The 22488-nt window shown below is 43.6% G+C and overlaps 4 protein-coding genes and 1 long non-coding RNA gene across 6 annotated transcripts in view; all 5 read left to right on the top strand.

Annotated features, from left to right (window-relative positions):
- Positions 1-3916, top strand: part of notch1b (notch receptor 1b) — a 35763-nt gene extending 31847 nt beyond the window's left edge. For both annotated transcript variants that reach the window (XM_019885503.1, XM_019885504.1), the window contains 4 exons: positions 1173-1471; positions 2022-2169; positions 2258-2355; positions 2464-3916. In XM_019885503.1, the coding sequence (XP_019741062.1) occupies positions 1173-1471; positions 2022-2169; positions 2258-2355; positions 2464-3621 (1703 nt within the window). In that variant the 3' untranslated portion in view covers positions 3622-3916. The remainder of the gene's footprint in view (positions 1-1172; positions 1472-2021; positions 2170-2257; positions 2356-2463) is intronic.
- Positions 3917-5855: 1939 nt separating this feature from the next.
- On the top strand, positions 5856-13455 carry ubac1 (UBA domain containing 1). The gene is made up of 10 exons (XM_019885514.1): positions 5856-6379; positions 7328-7448; positions 7532-7605; positions 7893-8000; positions 8234-8336; positions 8423-8531; positions 8690-9017; positions 9636-9722; positions 10487-10625; positions 11577-13455. Exons 1-10 carry the CDS (start codon positions 6242-6244, stop codon positions 11690-11692), a joined length of 1323 nt encoding a protein of 440 aa, XP_019741073.1. The 5' UTR covers positions 5856-6241; the 3' UTR covers positions 11693-13455.
- Positions 13456-15213: 1758 nt separating this feature from the next.
- mthfd2 (methylenetetrahydrofolate dehydrogenase (NADP+ dependent) 2, methenyltetrahydrofolate cyclohydrolase) lies at positions 15214-19950 on the top strand. Its single transcript, XM_019885521.1, has 8 exons — positions 15214-15417; positions 17383-17567; positions 17710-17832; positions 17985-18137; positions 18533-18640; positions 18777-18869; positions 18974-19099; positions 19375-19950. Exons 1-8 carry the CDS (start codon positions 15338-15340, stop codon positions 19521-19523), a joined length of 1017 nt encoding a protein of 338 aa, XP_019741080.1. The 5' UTR covers positions 15214-15337; the 3' UTR covers positions 19524-19950.
- An 841-nt stretch (positions 19951-20791) lies between these two features.
- Positions 20792-22016, top strand: arl6ip4 (ADP-ribosylation factor-like 6 interacting protein 4; the record flags this gene model as incomplete). Its single annotated transcript, XM_019885528.1, has 4 exons — positions 20792-21098; positions 21433-21550; positions 21627-21696; positions 21819-22016. Coding segments are annotated over 4 exons (552 nt in total), but the record flags the coding sequence as incomplete, so codon positions are not given.
- A 185-nt stretch (positions 22017-22201) lies between these two features.
- LOC109525213 (uncharacterized) lies at positions 22202-22488 on the top strand. The gene is made up of 2 exons (XR_002170097.1): positions 22202-22238; positions 22391-22488. It is a non-coding gene; the product is annotated as an uncharacterized LOC109525213 (long non-coding RNA).

Raw genomic sequence — 22488 nt, forward strand, 5'->3', positions numbered from 1 at the left:
TTTATATGGGGCTTTTTAGCACACTCAAAGATGCTTTATGGAGAAAAGGACAAACAACTTAACATAAAATTCAACTTATCTAGTAAGTTACTAACTTGAAATCAAAATCTAAAATAATGTTTGAAATATTGTGACAGCATCGATTTTTGGTGGTTTGGCGGTCGGCCAATAAAAAACGTGCAGTATGCCGGACTTGGGATACCCTTCTTCTATCCAATGAAGGGGTCAAATTCAAAAGGGCAATTTTGTTGCACATTTCGACAGAGCTGTCACAATCTCAGGTTTTTAGAATCAAATATAATTTCAACTTTTACATCAAATACTCAAGGAATTGGATTTACTCTGCTAGCGAAGCCAAAAAGTTGATCGACCTATTTTTGTGGTCGACCTATTGAACTTGGTCGACGTTTTTTTCCCAGCCCGACATGCCCAATCCCCAGAATAGAAACTAGGACAAATCAAAGTAACGGGGTTAACAACTAGCCAGCGCACTTTTTTTCGCCCCCGCTGGGATCGACCAAATCTGCGGGATCTGCGGCCCGTGATTCCTTTTGAAGAGGAGAAAAGCCCGTCCGAGTTGCCGCGGCGAGCCGCTTCGTTCAGTGAGATATTGAGGTTTGACCCCCCCCCCCCACCCCTTCCCCAGCTTAGCTTTTCTTCTGAAGCGGCGCCGAAGCATCCATCGGAATCCGTTATTCAATTTGTTTGTTGCTCTGTTTTGATGGGCCTCTGCTTTGAAGTGTACCCTGCTGTCTTCCGTCCTCTGCTGAGTCTTACACCTATTTTTTTTTTTTTCCTGCTACTTCGTCATACACTCATGGTGGATCTGTATGGCTTTTCATGCCGGAACTGTTGTTGTCTTGACAACTGGGCAGTGTGAGTGGAGGAGACCACTTTATGTATCACTTACACACACTTCCTTGCCACCATTTCCAATTTCAACTGGGCTTTCAATTTTAAGGCATGTTAATGAAGTTAAGCAATTTCGCAATAAGGCTGTAACATATTAGAATGTGGAAAAAGTGCACTCAGTGCATCCGGAAAGTATCCATGGCGCTTCACTTTTTGACTGTGAATACTTTCCAAACTGGGAATGGCGAAATTGGCCGAGCTGTAACATAAGAACCAACCTTTTTCTTTTTTTTTTTTTTTTTTGCCTGTGCCCACCTCAGATGGATTCACACCGCTAATGATCGCGTCGTGTAGCGGCGGTGGCCTGGAGACGGGCAATAGCGAGGAGGAGGAGGACGCCTCGGCCAACGTCATCAACGACTTCATCTATCAAGGCGCCAGCCTCCACAACCAGACGGACCGCACCGGCGAGACGGCGCTGCACCTGGCCGCCCGCTACGCCCGCTCTGACGCCGCCAAGCGGCTGCTGGAGGCCAGTGCCGATGCCAACATCCAGGACAACATGGGCCGGACCCCACTGCATGCCGCCGTGGCGGCCGACGCCCAGGGGGTCTTCCAGGTGAGACGAGGGGTTTGTTGTGTCCCACTGGGATAGTGGAGAACAGGGGTGCTCAGACCTTTTGGGCCTAGGGGAGAATTTTATATATATATTTATAACTATATGTATTCCTACTTAAATAGAGCGTTTGCCACCTCTCCTGACAAAGGTAGGAAAAAAATGCACTTGTGCAAGGACACAAATACAAAAATATGCCAATAATACAAAATATTAGACAAACATACAAAAAATATGTCAGCAGTTGTAAATACTAAAAACTACTCAAATATAAAAATCAGCAAGATTAGACCAAAAATACAAAAACAAGAGGGTGAATGTGGAAAAATGTATATTCGACAACAATACAAAATATTGGACTCAAATTACAACCGTAACAGATGGAATAATCAGCAAAATAATGGAAAATCATTTTTGAAATCAAGTATATGAAATATCCCCAAATATTTAAAGAATGAAATCTCAGAAATGAAGGAATAAGCCTCGTAAAATATTTCCACAAACTACGTAATCCGCCGTTGTATCATGACTCAATTTTTGATAATGTGTACAGATTCTCATAAGAAACCGCGCCACCGACCTGGACGCCCGCATGCACGACGGCACCACCCCGCTCATCTTGGCTGCCAGGCTGGCGGTGGAGGGCATGGTTGACGAGCTCATCAACTGCCATGCCGACGTCAACGCCATTGATGATTTCGGTAAAAAAAAAAACCCCAAAAAAAAAAACACCCGCATTCATAATGAACATGAGAGTTTTTGTTGTTTACGCTGTGCTCGTCCTCTCAGGCAAATCAGCGTTACACTGGGCCGCTGCTGTGAATAACGTGGCAGCTGCGATCATGCTGCTCAAGAGCGGCGCCAACAAGGACATGCAGAACAACAAGGTATCAAAACATAGTCAAGTACAACGGACATACTTGTGGTTCACTCTTTGACCCGCACAATCAAGAACCCTTGAAGCCTAGCTTCCTGTGTCTTGTTGTTTACCTCAGGAGGAGACGCCGCTGTTCCTGGCAGCCCGGGAAGGGAGCTACGAGACAGCCAAAGTCCTGCTGGACCACTTTGCCAACCGAGAGATAACGGACCACATGGACCGACTTCCCCGAGACATCGCCCAGGAGCGAATGCACCATGACATCGTCCGTCTGATGGACGAGTACAATCTGGTGCGGAGTCCCCCCATGCACGGAGGCGCCCTGGGTACCGCTTTGTCGCCTCCGCTCTGCTCGCCCAACGGATACCTGGCCAGTATGAAGCAGCCACCGCCTCAGGGCCAGGGCCTGGCCGGTGGCAAGAAGGCTCGCAAACCGGCCGCAAAGGTCTGCAAGGACCCCAAAGAAATTAAAGTGAAGAAGAAGAACTCCCAAGACGGGAAGCCGCCCGGTAGCTTGCTGGACAGCTCGGCCGTGCTGTCCCCGGTGGATTCGCTGGAGTCGCCTCGAGGCTACGGCTCGGACGCCGCATCTCCGCCCGTGATGACGCCGGCAGCGCTCGGCCACCTCCAAACCATGTCGGACCCGCACATGGGCGTCGGCCACATGGTCATGCCCAGCAAGCAGGAGCTGGCACGGATGCAGTTCGACCCGCTTCCCCCCCGCCTCACTCACATGCCCGTGTCGGGGTCCGGCGGCCCATGCGACTGGTTGTCCAGGATGCAGTTTGGCGCCATGAGGGCGGGCGGTCAGCACGGGATGATGACCGTTGCCCACAACGGGCACCCTCAGGTGATGTCCTACACGGGCATTCCTGGTAACCGCCTCAATCCCATCATGCAGCAGATGCAGAATCTCCAGCAACTTCAGAACCAGAACTTTATCAATGCCGACCTGAGCCCCCCGGAGCTCCAACAGGGCACCATGCCCATCCGCACCATCCTTCCCCCGGAGGCCCAGATAATGTCCGCCACCCTGGGCGCGCAGTTCCTCACGCCACCCTCGCAGCACAGCTACTCAGGCCCCGTGGACGGTAACACCCCCAGCCATCAGGTCCAGGTGCCGGACCACCCCTTTCTGACACCCTCGCCGGGCTCGCCGGACCAGTGGTCCAGTTCCTCGCCGCACTCCAACATGTCGGACTGGTCAGAGGGCATCTCCAGTCCTCCCACCAGCATGCCGGCCCAGATGGGACACCTCCCGGAGCAGTTCAAGTGAAAAAGGGACTGGTCGCTCTGTGTTTTATTTTATTGGGTTTTTTTTTTTCCACCTTTATACAATTAGGTTAAAAACTCAATGAGATTTACAATCTCTTTTTCAAGAATGACTTGGTATGTTTTTGTAAAAAAAAAACAAAACAAAAAAAACAGATGACTAAAGGGCAATTTACAATATTTTGTATGCTTTCATACCAGTCTTTCCCAACGTTTTATTGAGCCAAGGCATGTCTTTGATGTGAAATTTTAGGATAAACCTAAAATGCATCTGTGCCATTCATGTAAGAATAAAAAAAGCATTCTTTTTTTACATTACAGTATAAAGACACTAAATAAAAAAATGTTTAAATGCTCATTGAAATAAAATAAGATAAGATAACCTTTATTTGTCCCACACTGGGGAAATTTGCATCCTCGTATTGACCCTGAGGTGACCTTTTGTGAATATTGCAGGTCGACTTCTACTTTGAAAAATGGCAAGTTTGTGCAAAAAGGTACTGAAACATTGAGCAGTATGACATGTCCATTCAGTAACTTAGCAAAGGTCAAATTAAGGTCATGTGTAAACTTTGTAGTGCATTTGAAGTTCTTCCTGCAATTTCACCTGAAAGCTCAAACCCCGAACTTTTTGGGAGTAGTGTACTTTAATTTTTTTTTTTTTTTTAATAAATAAGGAGATAATCATATGAATTTGAATAATTTCCTGTGGCACAGTCGTTGGGAATCACCATTTTTTACAAACAAAAACACATGCCTTTCAGCCTTTTTAATTTCATTTTTATTTATTAATGTCTTTATTTAAACATTGCCTTGCCAATTTTGCTGGTAAATACTGTATATTCTTGTTCTGTGCTTTTCCCTTTCCATACATACACTGGCTATTTATTTGTTCTCATTTTGGCTCCGTTTTATTCTTTGTAAAATCTTTGTTGATAAAGAAAATTGCATTTGAGGGGCATTCCACGGAGAACCTCCAGTGTTATGGGAATGTTTTGTTTTGTTTTTGTAAATGTCTGACTGAACAAAATGCAAGACGAATATGTACAGTTTAGAGGCCATCTTGGAGACTGGCTGTGTTAGAACAGGCTTTATATTAAGTCCGGTGATCATCTGACAAATTGGCCCGTTTGGCCATTGAATCTTAAATTCTTGTTGTTAAGCAGGAGGGGGTCAAAGAAAAAAAAAACCTTCCTCCAATTAGTTGGAGCCCATGGCTGTGTTCCTCCATCTTGTAAATAGCTCCCGAATTTCCCTGTAAACAGGATTTTGTCGAAGAAATCTCATGTCTTAAAGCAGAAAACAAATGTATGTTTTAAAATATTTTGTTACACAATAAAATGGGTGAACATCCATACTGTTGCTCACGTGCACCCTGGAATGTGTTTCGTTTTATTAAAAGATGTGACTGACAAATATTCAGTTCCCTTTTATTTTCAGTGTGTAAAAAAAGTTTCTTATATAATAAATGACACCTGTTTGTCTGGAAACTCTGGGATTTTTAATGAGCAAACAATGAATTGTATAATTTTAAATCCAGTACAACATTGATTAAAGGTGTCTTTTGTTTATCTACATTTGAATGCAAGTTGGAACATGCCAGTCCAGTCTTTTATTAAGGTGTTTGGGTAGGTGAGAAAGTCAGAATTACGATAAATTAATAAATATATGTATAAAAAACGCATGGAGACCAAAAACGCATGTAAAATGAAGACACTGAGTATGGTACTAAAGGCCACTAGTTTTCCTAACATTTATGTTGGGTATACTGTAAACAATTGTGACTTTAGTATGGAGCCTTGTGGAACACAATTCAAATCTATCGACAGGCACAAGTCAAAACAAATATTTGACTCAGAAAACAAATATATTTTTTGAAGAACACAAGATAACAAAATTGAATGAAAAATACTAAAATATTAAACAGAAGATCCACAATTGTTTTAATGTGAATAAATACACAAATAGGATGAAATATAAACGAAATATGGAACAATTGTCATAGCAAAATGTCAGTATACATAAATAATCATTCAATATATAATATATAGTAATTATAATGCAGCAGTATTTATCTTACGTTAGGTTTTCGGAAAACAAAAAATAACATTTTAAGCAAGCGCGTTGTTGATGTGGTAAAAGTACGTCAAAGTGACGCAGGCAGTTACGCTATGAGGCAAATGTTTTTCAAAGGGTGGCGTATGAGACCACAACTCCCATGATGCAACGCCGCCACCACTGTTCCAGTTCAAAGTTCAACCGTGACAGTAAAAATAGACTCGCCTCGCTGTCATTGAAGCTCGTTGTTAGCGCTTCGTAAATCGGAGACTGGAGCGGGGGTCGCAGAAAAAAAGCTACTACCTCTGGCCGGGCCACGGAACGAGCTCGCCGGCCACCTAGTACCCGAAAATGTGCCTCAGTCAAAAGGTTTAGCCGTTAGCCGCCGCTAGCTGTGACACAACCGACTGCGAGCTTTGCTAGACAGCGAACCGGAGGAGGAGGCGGCAGCGGCGGTGGATGGCAGCGGTGGTGGAGGGGGCGCCTCATATAAAATCACAACCGCTGCTGAACTAAAAGCCCAAAAGACATTTTTTAGCCTGGAAAAAATAAAAAGCGGGGCCGCCATGTTCGTCCAGGAGGAGAAGATGTTCGCGGGTAAAATGTTGAAGATTCACATTTGCACCGTGGACGGCGCCGAGTGGCTGGAGGAGATCCCGGAAGACAGCACGGTGGAGAAACTCAAGGAGAAGTGCTTGAAACATGTGAGCTTTTCCCCCCTTTTTATGCTTGTTTCGTCTGCGAATGTCAGTGTCAGCCAGGCCCTCGTATTTATAGTTAAGTTAATTTAAAGGGCGAGCCGGCTGGCTTGCTGGCTGTGGTTATTTTTAGCCTCGGCTGCCTTCCCTCACTCTCTTCTCTCCTTCTCCGATGCTAGCAGCTAACTTTCCCTTTTTGGATGTGGCTATATTTATGACATTTGTTAATACACTCCAGTATTGAATTTTATTAGCCTTACAGTTGGTATTGTGTTCTCTATGGTCATAACATTAGGGACCTAAACGTATGGAATCGTCATTGTCTTTGTAAAGTAATATTTGCACGCGGCGCGTGAGTGTGTGAGTGAGTGTGTGAGAAAGTGAGCGCGAGAGAGAATGTGGACGTCATTAAATCAAGCGCCGGTGTTGCTAATGAAGAGTCTGTTGAAGAGTAGCAATAAAGTTGTCATTTACTGAGTGAGCAGGACAATGAACATAGCTTTTCTTGTTGCTATAGATCGTTATGACTGTAAGCTTTTGTTAAATTGTTTAACAAAAGCTTCCATGACAAATTCGCTTTTTTTAGGAAGGGTGGCAGGATGTAGGGAAGAAGCGAAAGAGGAAGGATAGAAGTATATATGTATTTAAGGGAGAAACGAAGTAAGGATGAATGGAAGAATGTAGTTAAGACGGAGGTTGTGTGTCTGTGTGTGTGTGGGGGGGGACAAAAGGACAAAAATACTATGAACGTGAGAAAGGATAGAAGGAAGCAAGGATGTATGGAAGCAATGGAGGAAAGAGGGAAAAGCTGAAGGATGAAAGGAAGGGAGGAAAGAAGTATGTAAAGAAAGAAGGCTGGATGGAAAGAAACAAGGATTCATAACAGGATTGGAGGAAAGGACAGAAAGATGGTGAAAAAAGCAAAAATGGAGGGACGGAACGTTTTTGTTGCAGTGTGTTCACGGAAATTTGGACGACCCCAAAACACTGACCCACCACAAGCTCATCCATGTTGCCACAGAGCGAGTACTCAGCGACACCAAAACAGTGGCGGATGAAAGTCTCAAAGACAAAGGTAGCAAAAAAAAAGAGAGAAAATCAGAAAAATACAAAAAGACATCAAAACAATGCTATTTTTATTTCTTTTAATGGTTTCAGATGTTCTGCTGCTCATAAAGAAAAGGCCGCCGCCAACCCCTCCCAAGATGGCTGAGGTGTGCGCTGAAGAAAAGGTAAGAAAAAAAAGAGACAATATAAGATATTCATAAAAAGAAATACGAGACAACTCGCACAAAAAGTACACCAAAATTTTAACAAATTTAGAAAATAATAACGTTAGAAAACCAGCTACTAGTCTAAGGAACGCTGAATACGGGTATTAAACAATACTTCCAAATTGAAAACGGTAATATGAACTGTCTGAAATGTGATTATGGCTCCTCTGTGAACATTTCAAGAAAACATTTGTAGCTACAGGAACGCTCCTGAAAACCTTTGGCCCCGCTTTTGTGTGTGGCAGAAAAAACAGGACAACAAGGCCCCGGACAAGGACGCTATCTTGAAGGCCACCACCAGCCTAAGCACTCGCCACTCGGACCGCACCGTCACGCAGCACAACATCAGAGACGTAAATTGTACTCTTTCTTCCTTGTTGAGGCTGCCGAAAACAGCGCGGTGCATTTACAAATTCTCGACATCCTGAAAGCACCCTGAATGCACCATGGAGGTTCCTGTGTGTTATTCTGCCCTCCGTGAGCGTGCTTTAAGCTGTTTAATGCCACCCCAGTTGGCCTCCCGCAGAAGAACTGCCAAAGAAAAAACTTGGCGTACACCCGGACTTCATTGTCGGCCGTTGTCCAGTTTCAGACGGAGCTCCGAAAGATCTTGGTGTCCCTCATCGAAGTGGCCCAGAAGCTTCTGGCCTTGAACCCTGATGCCGTGGAGCTTTTCAAAAAGGCCAACGGTAACACACTGCACCCCGATGAGGTGGGCTGGGGGTGATGATGGAGGGGTACCCTCCCGTAATCCGCGACTGTGCTCTACCCGCAGACATGTTGGATGAGGATGAAGACGATCGCGTGGACGATGCGGCCCTCCAGCAACTCACCGAGATGGGCTTCCCCGAGAGTAGAGCTGTCAAAGCCCTCAGACTCAACCAGTGCGTCTCGCATCAGGATGAGTCTTTGTTTTTATTGCATGTTCTTGCACTTCCTTTTCAGACTTTTCTGTGAGCACACATTTGCGCTACGGTTACGCTCTGCTTCTTTTTCACGCTTCTCGCTTAGCCTCCTGACATTGTGTGTGTTCTCCACACAGCATGTCGGTGACGCAGGCCATGGAATGGCTGATCGAGCACGTCGACGACCCCTCCGTGGACACGCCGCTGCCCAGTCAAGACGGCGCCGCCGCTGCTTCTTCCGCTGCTGCTGCTACAGCCGGCGTCTCCGCTAACCCAAATTCCGCCACAGCCGGCCCGTCGGCTGCAGGCTCCTCCAGAACGCCGTCCTGCTCATCCGCCTTGCGACGCGGCCTGTCCGGCACGGATGAAAGCAGCAGCGGCGGCAGCAGCAGCAATCGACAAGATGACCTCACGGAGATATTCAAGAGGATTCGCAGGAAAAGGGAATTCAGGCCCGACTCAAGAGTGGGTGCCCTTTTTTGTTATTTTCTCTCCATAGTTGAGCCACTTGCAGCACTTCCCATTGAGCCGAGACTTGTGCTTTGCAGGCCGTGTTTGCCCTCATGGAGATGGGCTTCGAGTGTGTAAACAAGATATTTTTGTAAAATTACATTTTCCTTGTATTGTCCCATTTTATCAGATAAGAAAATCTTTATTGTCTCACAATGGAGAAATTCCCAATCTACAGCAGCGAAATTTGGAGGGAAGAAAGTAGAAAAAAACATGAAATATTTGCATGCACAAATAATTTTTTTTTAAATGACTTGACTTGAACAGCTTTTCTTAACTTTTCTTTCTCAGAAAATGAAAAACTTTTTAACTTGTCATATTAAGGCCTTTTTTTTTAAAAAGTTATTCATGAAAAACACATTCCTTTCTCGTACAATTTTCTATTTTGTAATGTTGAATTTTTTTGGACTGGAACAACTTTTTTAAATGTCTTTTCTCTATTTTATTCATAAAACTACTTTTTTGTTGTTTGACTTCCACCTTTTTTTGAGTGGGTGCCCTTTTTTGTTATTTTCTCTCCATAGTTGAGCCACTTGCAGCACTTCCCATTGAGCCGAGACTTGTGCTTTGCAGGCCGTGTTTGCCCTCATGGAGATGGGCTTCGAAGAGAAGCAGGTGATAGACGCTCTCAAAGTCAATAACAACCAGCAAGATGCAGCGGTAGGCACAGGTTACACTTTTTTGCATCGTTAAATTGCGTTGCGTACATTTACACACTTGTTTATGTAAATGTAAGTTTTTTATATATATATATATATATATATATATATATAAAATAAATGTGTGTAAACAAGATATTTTTGTAAAATTACATTTTCCTTGTATTGTCCCATTTTATCAGATAAGAAAATCTTTATTGTCTCACAATGGAGAAATTCCCAATCTACAGCAGCGAAATTTGGAGGGAAGAAAGTAGAAAAAAACATGAAATATTTGCATGCACAAATAATTTTTTTTTAAATGACTTGACTTGAACAGCTTTTCTTAACTTTTCTTTCTCAGAAAATGAAAAACTTTTTAACTTGTCATATTAAGGCCTTTTTTTTTAAAAAGTTATTCATGAAAAACACATTCCTTTCTCGTACAATTTTCTATTTTGTAATGTTGAATTTTTTTGGACTGGAACAACTTTTTTAAATGTCTTTTCTCTATTTTATTCATAAAACTACTTTTTTGTTGTTTGACTTCCACCTTTTTTTTCTCCCGAACAATTGACGTTTTTTGTTTGTAAAATACAACTTTTTATTTTACTATTTTCATGCAATCTTAAAATGATTACATTTCTCGTAATATGACCATTTCCATCACATAAAATAAAGATAATGGGGTATTTCATTGGTGTGCAAACTCTTGGGCTTATGTCCGAAGCAACTCCCCTCCGCTACTATGCAATGACGAACGAGTGGCGTTCGCGTGTGTTACAGTGCGAGTGGCTGCTAGGAGATAAGAAGCCGTCTGCAGAGGACCTTGACAAAGGCATTGACACAAACAGTCCGCTCTTCCAGGCCATTCTGGAAAACCCTGTGGTCCAGTTAGGTTTAACCAACCCCAAGACTCTCCTTGGTAAGCGCGCGCACCCACACACACACACACACACACACACACACACACACACACACACACTATTTGTGAGGGTCTGAGACTTGCTGTGAGTAGCAGTGGGAGAGGTGGGAGAAGAGTTGACATCATCCCAAAGCACATGGAAATTATTTCAAAGCCATACGTGCTGGTGTGAATATTTTGGGACTAGCAGTGATCATAATAGCAGAAAATAGCAAGGTTAACTGCTCTTCTATTGGCAAAATGTTATGCTGCTCCACAGAACCACACAGACAGACAAACAGGCGAGTCGAAAGGCCTATGATATGAATTGGCAGGTTGGAAGAGGAGACCCCAAAAACACAGAAAGTCAACTTCAAGCTTGAAACGTGGATCAGGAGTAGGAAAGCCGACTCATCGGGTCAACCCCTAATTGACAAGACAGTAATTTTTTTTTGGGTGGGGGGGACTGGGTCTAACAATCAATCACAAATACAGAAGCGAGGTTGTGTGACTTGATTTGGCAGGACTTTTTTGAAAACTGAAGCTTAAGACGTGAGACTTTTTTATGTCGTTCCCATATATGATCAGAGAGTAGGTCAAGTCGCCGATGGCGTAGTGGTACATTCCCCTGACTTGTGTGCGGGCAGCGTGGGATCGGTTCCCATTCAGTAACAATGTGGGTGTGAATGGTCGTTTGTCTTTATATGTACCCTGCGTCTGGCTGGCGACCAGTTCAGGGTGTAGTCTGCCTCCCGCCTGAAGTCAGCAGGGATAGGCTCCCGCACCTCCCCGCGACCCTCTTCAGGATGAAGCGGTGTTGAAAATAGATAGATGGATGGAGTAGGTCAAATAGATGCGTTAGATTGACTACTAGCCTGTTCAAAAGAAAAAATTGCTCGTGGGGTGGTGTGCCAATCAAGGGTTTGCTTTCGCTGACCTTAATTCATTGGCTGCCTTTCCTTGTGCGCGTAGCTTTCGAGGACATGCTGGAGAACCCCCTGAACAGCACCCAGTGGATGAACGACCCCGAGACCGGCCCCGTCATGCTCCAGATATCCAGAATCTTCCAGACCCTCAATCGCACATAGAGGCGAACCACCACCCACCCCTGCCCCCCCTTTACACGTGTGAATGTGGCAGCTGTGCGTGTGTGTGCGTGTGTGACGAGTATTGTTCACGCCAGAGGAAGTTGTACCTACAGTAAATATTCAGAACAGTAAAGTATACAAAAAAAACTATTATTATTGCAGCGACGATACAAAGTTCTACTTAGTAGGTTGTTTTTACATTTTAACTAGAGCAATTTCGAGTTATTTTGTGATATCATTTTTTGCCACAATCAAACACGCGCATGTTCAGCATTTACGACTCATTTTTGGCAATATTTTGGGGCGGCGGGGGGATTTTCTTCTTTTAGCCCTCCTGTTATGCTATGGGTCGCATTTACAAAGGAATATTAGAGCCACTCTGAAAATGAAAAGAACAAACATTTCTCTCTGAGATTCAAAGCTTAACATCGCGAGAATAAATTTGGATGTTTTTGAGAGAGAGAGAAAAAGTTTCAGGATAAGATTTATCAAGGAATCCTATTTTTGGATATCGTATCTTTTGTGAGAAAGGTGCTACAATTGAAGTTCAAGTCATAATATTAAAATACCAAAGATGTATTTTTTTTTCATATCTTTTTAAGAGTCTAGACATACTGTCTTTTTTACCGTGTTTTTATTGGTTTCGTGCAGAATGCAAAACAATGATGTGCAGTACAAGAGGTAAACACACAAAAAGAACCATCTCACCATCCCTTTGTTGGTCCACTTCCCCAGCAAACAAAAAAAGTAATAAGGTCAACGCACAAACACACTGTAAAAAAAAGAAAAAAAAAGGTTGCAAATCTTGAATTTTATAGCTCATCCATAGAATGGCAAGCTTTTTTTTTTTTCAAGGCTTGGAGAGGAGCAAATGTTTAATTTATGAGTTTGTACACTTGAGGAAATGAGAACACCGTCTAATATTTAATATGCCCGACCTTCTTTTACTTCAATAGAACTCTTGAGTTTCATAACAGGAGGGTTAAAGACACGAGCTTGCACAAAATGCTCACCCGGAACAAAAATGGCCTGCGTAAACACGTCCCGCCTTGTCTGTCTTCCTGTGCAATCGCAAACAATGGTTAACCTGTAAACAACATTAGCTCCTTTGTTTTAGGAGTTGTGCGGCAAAATATTATTGGTACATTAAAAAGGACGGGCGGGCGGGCAGGGAATCTCCATAGCGACCCACCGTGCAATTGTAAAACATTTTTAAACCACAAATGCCCAGTCCACCCCCTAATTGATGTAATGGCCCCCTCTTGCTTTATGAACTGTACAGTAGGCTTTTTGCCAACAGTTTTGAGTGTTTAATCAACTACTCTCGATTTGGGGGGAAAAAACGGAATGGTGTGACTTCTTTCTGCTCAGGGAACCTGAGATTGTTTCGTTTTTCTTTTTTGGTCATCTTTCTGCTAGCGTGACAACAGAACAAAATGTCTTTAAGGAGTCGCGGTTTCTTCAATGCAATATAGACACTAGTCACTTCAAGTTACGGTAAATTGGGCTTTTGGGTGACATTTTCAGGATAAACCTAAAACGTACTACAACCTTTACGAGTGGACGTCTTTAATTTGTGACTGCACACGTCCAACAACCCTTTTGAACTTGCTGTGCTCGAGCAAGGAGCCGAACAACAAAATTCATAAAGTGTTTGATCTGTAAATCATGTTTGACTTCCATGAACGTCCACGTGTACGCTTCTCTGGTGTCTCTTTGTCCCTGCTGATGACACAAACAACATGTGGCCACATCACCCTTTCTTTGAAAAAAAAAAACAGCCTAGTGTGCAAATGTTGTGGACATTTTCATTCAAAAGTTTACAAACTAAGTTGCCCTGTAAAGGTTTTACAGCCCATTTTAGATTTGTCCTGAAATTCCCCCCTCAAGTCCAACATTGACATTTTTGAGAGTAGTGTGTGTGTGTGTGTGTCTGTGTCTGTGTGTCTGTGTGTGTGTGTGTGTGTGTGTGTGTGTGTGTGTGTGTGTGTGTGTGTGTGCGCGCGCCACAATGGCAAAGGTTGTTCTTATTTATACGGAAGCCAAACTGAAATGTGTTATTTATAACAAGCTCGTCTCTGAATGTGAACAAAAAATAATAAAAATAGAAAGGAAAATGATCCAATCGTCGCGTCAATCATCAAGCCCGCTTTGTCTATTCTCATGCGACATCTTTATGGTGATTTGTTATTATTTCAGCGACCTATGCAATACGTTGGCACGCGTATGTCCACTCCGACACATCTGAATCCATTGATGCATCAAAGGCATTTTTATGGGGGGGGGGGTGCCCTCTATGCTCGTGTGTGTTTATATGTCACAATGTGTTGTGGAAAACCATCAAACCCCCACTGGATTTTGTTTCCTTCAATCAACATAAACTTTGTATAAGGAAGAAATAAACAGAAAATGTGTAGTTTCGTGTTCACTTTTGACTGCGGAAAACATTTTCGAATTTTTACTTATCACTGAAGTTTCCTGAATCTTGTGATGATCAGCAGCCTGCCCTAGCTGCGACCAATCACAATCTCGCTTACTGAGATAGGTCAACCACAAGATAGCCTCGTGTTCCAGTTAGTTTGCTGTCTCAACTTTGAATGCCTCTGGGTTTTTTTTCCCCCTCCCGTTCATTATCAGAAACCACAAGAAATGAAACATTTCGACAAGGACGCCTTGAGCTATTAGGAAAAACAATGTATCAATTTGGTAGGAGCTCTTTGAGGCCAAAATTAAACACAAGATGTTGTATGTCAACAACACCAAGGTTACTGCGTGACTAAGAAGTCTTTTTTTATTTATTTTTTATTTTTTTGCACATGTAATTTGAATTGTGCAGCTCCCTCGGGTTAACTTGCAAATGCATTTCAAACACGATAACAATACAAGCTCCCGGCTGGAGATTAAAAACAGTTACATCCACAATCCCTAAGCAAATGTTTTTGTCATAAAAAAACACGGCCAAACTCCGGTTTCCTCCCACATTCCAAAAACATGCATGGCAGGCTGATTGAACACACTAAATTGTCCCTAGGTGTGAGTGTGAGCGTGCATGGTTGTTCGTCTCTGTGTGCCCTGCGATTGGCTGGCAAACGGTTCAGGGTGTCCCCCGCCTACTGCCCGAAGACAGCTGGGAAAGGCTCCAGCACCCCCGCGACCCTAATGAGAATAAACAGGTTCGGAAAATGGATGGATGGAAAATGACAGTCTGGAGTGTGCTGACTGTTGGACATTTCTGAGTTTTAAGAAATCGATTTCAGTACTTCTCTTAGAATTGCTTTTTACACAAGTATCTGTACTTTTACACAAGTGCAGTGTGAATATGTTGCCAGCCACCAACATTGGCTACATTTGCATGGTGCCAATCAGGATTGCCAACGTCTCAAAGACAACAATCAAGGACATAGAGCAAAAAAGTGAAATTATGTCATCAGCCGATTCGAGGCAGCGGGGGAGGGGCCGGGCGGCCTGAAAACGTCACGGTGACGCAAACAATGGGCGGGGTCGTATATAAATCACCTCTGCAGCTCTTCCTGTCCTCACAGACAACGACGTTCTGTCAGCCCAGGGAGCTCCCTTCGCTCTTCTTCCTCCTTCCTCGTCGCTCGGCCGGTTTGCCGTCTTCTAACTTCAGCCTTCTCAACCACCATGGCAGCGGCCAGGACTCTCAGGAAAGTGTGCCAGCACTCTCGTCATCAGCTGTGTCTCCTTCACACATCCGCCTCGAGGTGAGCACCGTTGCCTCCGCCATATAAACGACCGCGCTACCACTACTTACCGTGGCTTCCTTCTTCTTCCGCACCATCTCTGTCGTTGAAAATGATTGCTTCTTCCGTTTTTCATTGTTTAGGCTTTAGTATCAGCCAGTGGTTCGATTTGAGCCTCGAAAGCGGGAGTTTTTAAGCGGCCAACTGAATGTTATCTCATTGGTTCGATAAAGCGCCCTCTAGCGTCACGCCGGTATTACAGCAGGGTGGATGATGAAATCTACCCGAGCGTTTGCACCCTGTTGCAGTTTTGGAAGGAGGCCAGATCGGCCCTTCACACACACATGACCCCCATTTTCAAAGTCATCTCCTTCACGTGCACAGTAATGAAGCACACTGCTACGTGTTAAAAGGTCAGATGTCCCGTGCTGGTATTTAGTAGTTAATTGAATTAACTTCGACCTCGTGTCCAGCAGAAGTCACAAGTTGAGCTTGTGTGTGCATCATAAAATTTGATCTCCAGCGCATACTGTACTTGAAATAAAAATAAATTCTCGAGTCAGCATAAAGGACAATATTAAGGGTCTTTTTTTTTTTCCTCCTCCAAAAATGACTGTTTCCACTAAGCAAACGGAGGCTCGTGGTGACTAGAAATGCAATGTTCAGCACGCCACGTATTTTAATTTATGTTTTTGTAATGAATTTATTCGGAGAAAAAGGAAAAATTACACATTTCTGCCGTGTTAAATGTAATGTTTCGAAAAGAAGCCAGCAGTCGTCAAGTTTTCGTTGCACTTTTGTTTATTTTGATGCATTTGATTTTATTTGATGTATCAGTTCATCGTATTTATTTAAAACTGTTTTTGATAATTTGGGATTTTTTTTTTGTTCAAAATATTGCACAAAGATATAGAGGTTCACTTTTATGTTAGATTTGGGTTTTTTTAATTATTAAGAAGGGAAGCAATGTGTGTTTTTTAATTTTTTTCTTGGTATTAATTTAAAAACAGCATTTCCAGTTGTCCTTTTTTATAATTTACTGCATACATTTTCATTAAAATGCAGGCGTTTTTTTTTAATCTTCAAATATATTGTGAAGTAAAACCACAAGCAGATTAAAAAGTTCCATTTTCAAATGTAGGTGTGCTACTTTTCCTCCACAAATTGCTGTAATTGGCTCTGGCATCACAATAGCGCCGTTACATCACCACTGGATGCCTCATTACTTCTCAATTCCTTGCCGTTCTCCTCCCTCTGGTGTGTGGCTTCGGTTATGTAAGCGCAAAACTTGGCTCCGGTAATCGTTTGGCTTGCGGTAAGGTCACACAGTAAATTACACCATACTACAGCTGCTCCCCAAAGACTTTTTGTGAAGAACATTTTTTTCCTTCCCCTCCCTTCTTTGCAACAGTCTCCACTTTGCTTCGCTGGCATGGTGATCAGTCTGGAGTTACTGCTCGGCTCCAGTGTGCCTGCGTGTGACTGTGTGTGTGTGTGCGCGTGTGTTCCTGTGTGAATGTGAGAACATATGGCCCAGTCAGCTCTACTAGCGCCTAATTTTAGAGGCTACAGGTGGTAGTGTGTGCCAGAGTATTCACTGTACCAGTCGGCAATGAAACGCAACGCTGGATAGCTGAAAATAGTGTTGTTTTGGCAGCTCCTATGTACAGTGGATATAAAAAGTCAACACACCCCTGTTGAAATGCTAAGTTGTCATGCCTTTACTTGTTGTCATTCAACCTCAAGCATGACTGAACGTGACTAAAAAGTCTGTAATGTGCATGCCAGCCCAGTAGTTGGCGACGTCTCGAGGAAAGATGACTTACCCAAAAGGCTACTATCGTATATTAAAAAAAAATGCAAATCCAGTTTTAGAATCGTACTGTATGTTGTCATGTGAACTTCACATGGACACAACAGATGAAATGGTTTTTGGTGAATGGTGGGATTCCAATCAATCTTGTTGTCTGGATGTGTGCTCCTCAGGCAGGAGGCAGTGGTCATCTCAGGAAAGAAGCTGGCTCGCCAGATCCGGGACGAGGCGCGGTCCGACGTGGAAAAATGGATGTTGGCCGGACACCGGCGGCCTCACCTCAGCGTGATTCTGGTCGGCGACAACCCGGCCAGCCACTCGTACGTCCTCAACAAGACCCGATCGGCCGCCGACGTCGGTAAGGACATGGCGCACGCGCGGGCTGTGTACTCAAGATTTGCACCGATTGCGGGCGGGCCTGGAACGTATCTCAACGTAATAATAAGAATCACAATAAATTCAGTGTATACTGACTGTACTTTTTGGACCGTCTCCCTCAGGAATCTCCAGCGAGACCATCCTTAAGCGCTCCGACATCAGCGAGGAAGAGCTGTTGGACCTCATCTTTAAGCTCAACACGGACCATCGTGTGGACGGCCTGCTGGTACAACTGCCTCTGCCGGGTGGGTATACGATAAGCACAGTTGCAATATCAAGTGCACCAAACGCCAAAACTTGTGCTTTCAGTGCATATTTGCATATTTGCATTAAACTGGGTTAAAAAAAAAAAAGATGAAAGAAGAGAGGTTAATGCTTGATGTTTGTGGGCGTGCAGACCACATTGATGAGCGCGCCATCTGCAACGCCGTCGCCCCCACCAAGGACGTGGACGGCTTCCACGTGGTCAACGTGGGCCGCATGTGCCTGGATCAGTCCACCATGTTGCCCGCCACTCCCTGGGGGGTCATGGAGATCATCAAACGCACAGGTAAGCGCAGTGCCGACCTCCAGCTAGGGCTGACACTTTTTTCCTGCACTTTGGAGGGGACAGTGAGGATGTGTAGTTTGAGTGAAGGATGAGATAGAATGGAGGTGTGGTTAAAAGAGGAAAGGAGATGTCATTGGGGCAAGAGGAATGGGGAGTTTACTTCAGAGGAGTCAGAATGAGGGGGAGGAGTCAAGAGGGTGCGGTTAGGAGGCCTGGGGCAAGGTGGTGTTCTAAGGAGAAGCGCTACTTCCTTGTATTCAACTTTGCCTTTGGAATCAAGCACACCATCAAACATGTTTGCATCCTTAGCTGATCTTTCATAAAGAAAAAGTCGATGTCACATTGTGATGGGTCTCCTCTAAAGAAAAGCATGTGTGTGTGTGTTGTGTATGCAGGCATTCCCACTGTGGGCAAGAATGTAGTGGTGGCGGGCCGCTCCAAGAATGTGGGCATGCCCATCGCCATGCTGCTGCACACGGACGGACGGCACGAGAGACCGGGAGGTGAGCACCTCGCCGCCTCTTTCTTGAGATGTTTTGCCTTTTGTCGTAATACAGTGAATCTCCCAAGTCGGCTGGTCCACAAGAGTGCCGTCCTCTTATATTGATCTTTTGAGTAAATGCTAACATGTGCCAACAGGCGACGCCACCGTGACCATCTCCCACCGTTACACTCCCAAGGATCAACTCCGACATCACACTCAAATCGCGGACATCGTCATCGCTGCTGCAGGTGTGACAAAACTTCCTCCTTGTTGTGTAATCCACATTGCGTTAATGGCATGAATATTCTAAGTGTCTTTTTTTTTTTTTTTTTTTTTTCTCATTTTGCCTCAGGAATTCCCAATCTCATAACCGCCGACATGATTAAAGAAGGGGCGGCCGTCATTGACGTGGGCATCAATCGGGTGCAGGACCCGATCACCGGGAAAAGCAGGCTAGTTGGAGATGTGGATTTTGAAGGTAATTTTTTTTTTTTTTTTAATGAAACCCAAACAACATATTTTCTACCCCCCCCCAAAAAAAAGAATTGCACCTACACACAAAAAGGAGTTGGATGAAAGTGTAATTAGGAGAAGACTTGTCAATATTTTTGCTCAACAAGGCAACCTTGAGAGGCACTTTTATCACCCCATCACTACCAAATAATGGATGCATATCAAAGCTGAAAGTGGCTTTTTTGTGTAATTGTCCATAGTTGTTTTTAAAATTGTATTTTTTTTCTGTGTGTTTGTCAGGTGTGCGACAGAAGGCGGGCTTCATCACGCCAGTGCCAGGCGGCGTGGGGCCCATGACGGTGGCTATGCTCATGAAGAACACTATCAAAGCGGCCAAGAACGTCCTGCTCTATCCTCCCGAGAGGATCCGCATGGCGGCCGCGTCCTAATTCGGGAGGCAATGAATCCCCAAAACAAAACATTCCAACCCCCCCTTCAATGTTTTTTTTCTTTTTTCTATTATTATCTTGGCCTGGAAGTGTTTAAGGCGGAATTTTTTTTAAACCCCTTCCATGTGTTCAGCCACGTTTGTCTGTTACATCTACTCATGTGACAGAATTCAATTTTGACTGGGCCTACTGTTTTCAACAGGATCACCAGAGATTGTTTATATTTATTGCTTCAGCGGCGTATGCGGTATTTAAGGAGCGCATGGTGGCGGCATTCACCTCAAGAGCAAAGTGGTGCAGTGTTGATTAAAAAAAAAAAAAAAAGGGCTGACTCCATCAGGAGCGCGTTGACCAGTATTCAAAAGCTTTAAAAATTCACTAATGCCTTTGTGAAAGCTTAAATAAAGATTTGTGACGATTCTTCTCAGTCTCTGTTGTTTCCTTCTTTCAGTTAGTCTTCTTTTAATAAACAAATTGCCTCAACTGTTTTTGCAAACCACTACAAAAAGTAATTGATGTAAAAATATGAAGTTCCCCGACCTTCACGTTTAAAGACCAGTTACTACAACATTTCTTTGTCCTTGCTAATTGCTTTCTGGGTAAATTACAGCTGAAATTGGGACAGTTTGGTGTTGAAATATTTTGATAAAAAGGAAAGCAGGGTGTGTTGAGGTATAGTTGCTTTGCAGGAGGATCCATGAAAGTGTTGGGAGAAAAGGAGTGAGCCCAGGACGTGAAAATGGGTAGAATGCAGTGTGTGTATGTGTGTGTGAGAGAGAGACGAGGTCTTTCGGCAGTAATTGAGAAATTTTATACGTATCTTTCATATTGAGGTGGGAACTAAAAGCAGCTGAAGGAATTGCCTGTCGGAAACAAATAGTTGGCGGACCAGCCATTAACATCCCTGCAGTGGACAATCAACTCCTATAATGGGTCGTCATTATTTCGGTTGACATATCAAGACACTACATAAACGGAAATGGACCGAGGCAGATCCCCGAAAAGAAGCGGAAAACTGGAGAAAAATGAGAAAGAAAAACGACGAAGGTCTCCGTCCTCCTCTTCCTCATCGTCGTCTTCCAGCAGCAGAAGTCGGAGCAAATCAAAGAAAAAGTCACACAAAAGTCAAGGTTAGCACCACACAAACGCGGCACAATGATAACAAAACACTTTTTATTTGGGGGGAATTAACTCTTTTCATGCCGTCAGGTGTAAAAACACAAAAGAAAAAGCGAAGACGAAGCTCCTCTTCATCTTCTTCCTCTTCCTCGTCCTCCTCCTCGTCGTCGTCGTCTTCTCCGTCGTCCGGTGATGAAACGAAGAAAAAAAAGAAGAAGAAGAAAGCCAAGAAGAAGTCAAAGAAGAAGCAGGCCAAGCTGAAAAAGCGGCGCAAGAAGGAGAAGAAAAAGAAACTGAAGAAGAGGAAAGTGGAGGAGGAGAAGAAGACGACGAAGGTGGACGATATACAGAAGAGGCTGATGCAGCTCGCTGAGCCGCTTAGCATCCCTCCACCCAAACCTTCCTCCTCGCTGGAGCTTTGGCAGAGCGACGAAGGCGGTGTCGAGCTCGGCCCAGGTGACCCGCAACAACACAACTAAATCATTTGAACCGGGAGAGCACTCATTTGTTGCTGGGCAGGAGTCAAGGAGCGCAGGCATTTGCTCAAAGGATGGCAATTGTTGGTTGTTAGGAAGAATTTCTGGGAGCATAATCATTTGTTCAAGGGAGCGCAGTTATTAGTCTTGGGGCAAAATTCAAGGACGAAATTTTTTTTTTTTTTTTTTTTTTTTTATTGGAACGGAATTATTGGTTGGGATCATTGGGTTCAGGAAGAAATCGTTTTGTTGCTAGGTAGAATTCTGGGAGCATAATGGTAAGTCTCTTGTGTGTTGGTTTGTGATGTGCGCAGTGATGACGGATGAGCAGAAGTCCCGGCTGGCCACCAGAAGGCCTCTGACCAAGGAGGAATACGACGCCCGGCAGAGCGTCATCCGTAGAGTGGTCGATCCTGAAACGGGGCGCACCAGGTGAGGCGTTAGCTGTTGTGTTGTTCTTGTTAGCCTCTGAAGCTAAACTACAAGAAGGTGATGTGCACTCCTTCAGATTAGTGCGAGGTGAGGGTGAGATCATCGAGGAGATCGTCAGCAGGGAGAAACACAAAGACATCAACAAGGTAATACACAAGAATATACAAAACATGGTTCAAAAATACCACAGTTAGAAAGTACATCTCTTTTTGTTTGTGATTGTGATTTTTTTGGGCGGGGTGGGTGTTGTTTTTTTTTGTCCACGTAGCAAGCCACCAAGGGAGATGGCAGCTCCTTCCAGAGAATGCTGGGGCTCAACAGATAGGCACTCGAGGCTACGCTTGGGCACACTTGGAGATAAAAAGCTCACGGAAGATGTCTATATATTTTAGATAAAAGTCATACTTTTTTTTCAGATTGAAAAAACAAAATTAAGAATAAAAAAACATGCAGTGTGACAAAAAAAGTTTTAGTTTGAAGTCATATGTTTGAGAAAGTCATACATTAAAAAAAAGTCACTTAGATAAGTTTAAAGTTAGCTCAAAAGTCGGACATTTTCAAGAAAAACCTGAATTATTTTTTTTCTGATGAATATTTTTGAGAAGTTGAACGTTTTTGCGGAAAAAAGGCAAACATTTTCAAGATAAAATGTTTTTAATAAAGTTGAATATTTTCAAGGGAAAAAAATGTTTTCATGAAAAGGTGTACCCTGGAGAAAAAAATTAAGTTTTTTCAGTCAAAGTCAAACACTTTTAAGCAATAAGTCTCAATGTTTGCAGGAAAAAGTAAATTTTTTTGTTGAAGAATTATGTTTTCATGAAAGCGTTTTTTTTTAAGTAGGTTTTTTTTTGTGGGGCTTGGACTCCAAGAGAAAAAAATGCAACTTAACAAGTAAACAAAAGTTGTATATCTTCACCAGAAGTAATACATTTTTTATT

Source organism: Hippocampus comes, unplaced genomic scaffold, assembly GCF_001891065.2.
Source record: "Hippocampus comes isolate QL1 unplaced genomic scaffold, H_comes_QL1_v1.1 scaffold78, whole genome shotgun sequence".
Taxonomy (NCBI): Eukaryota; Metazoa; Chordata; class Actinopteri; order Syngnathiformes; family Syngnathidae; genus Hippocampus; species Hippocampus comes.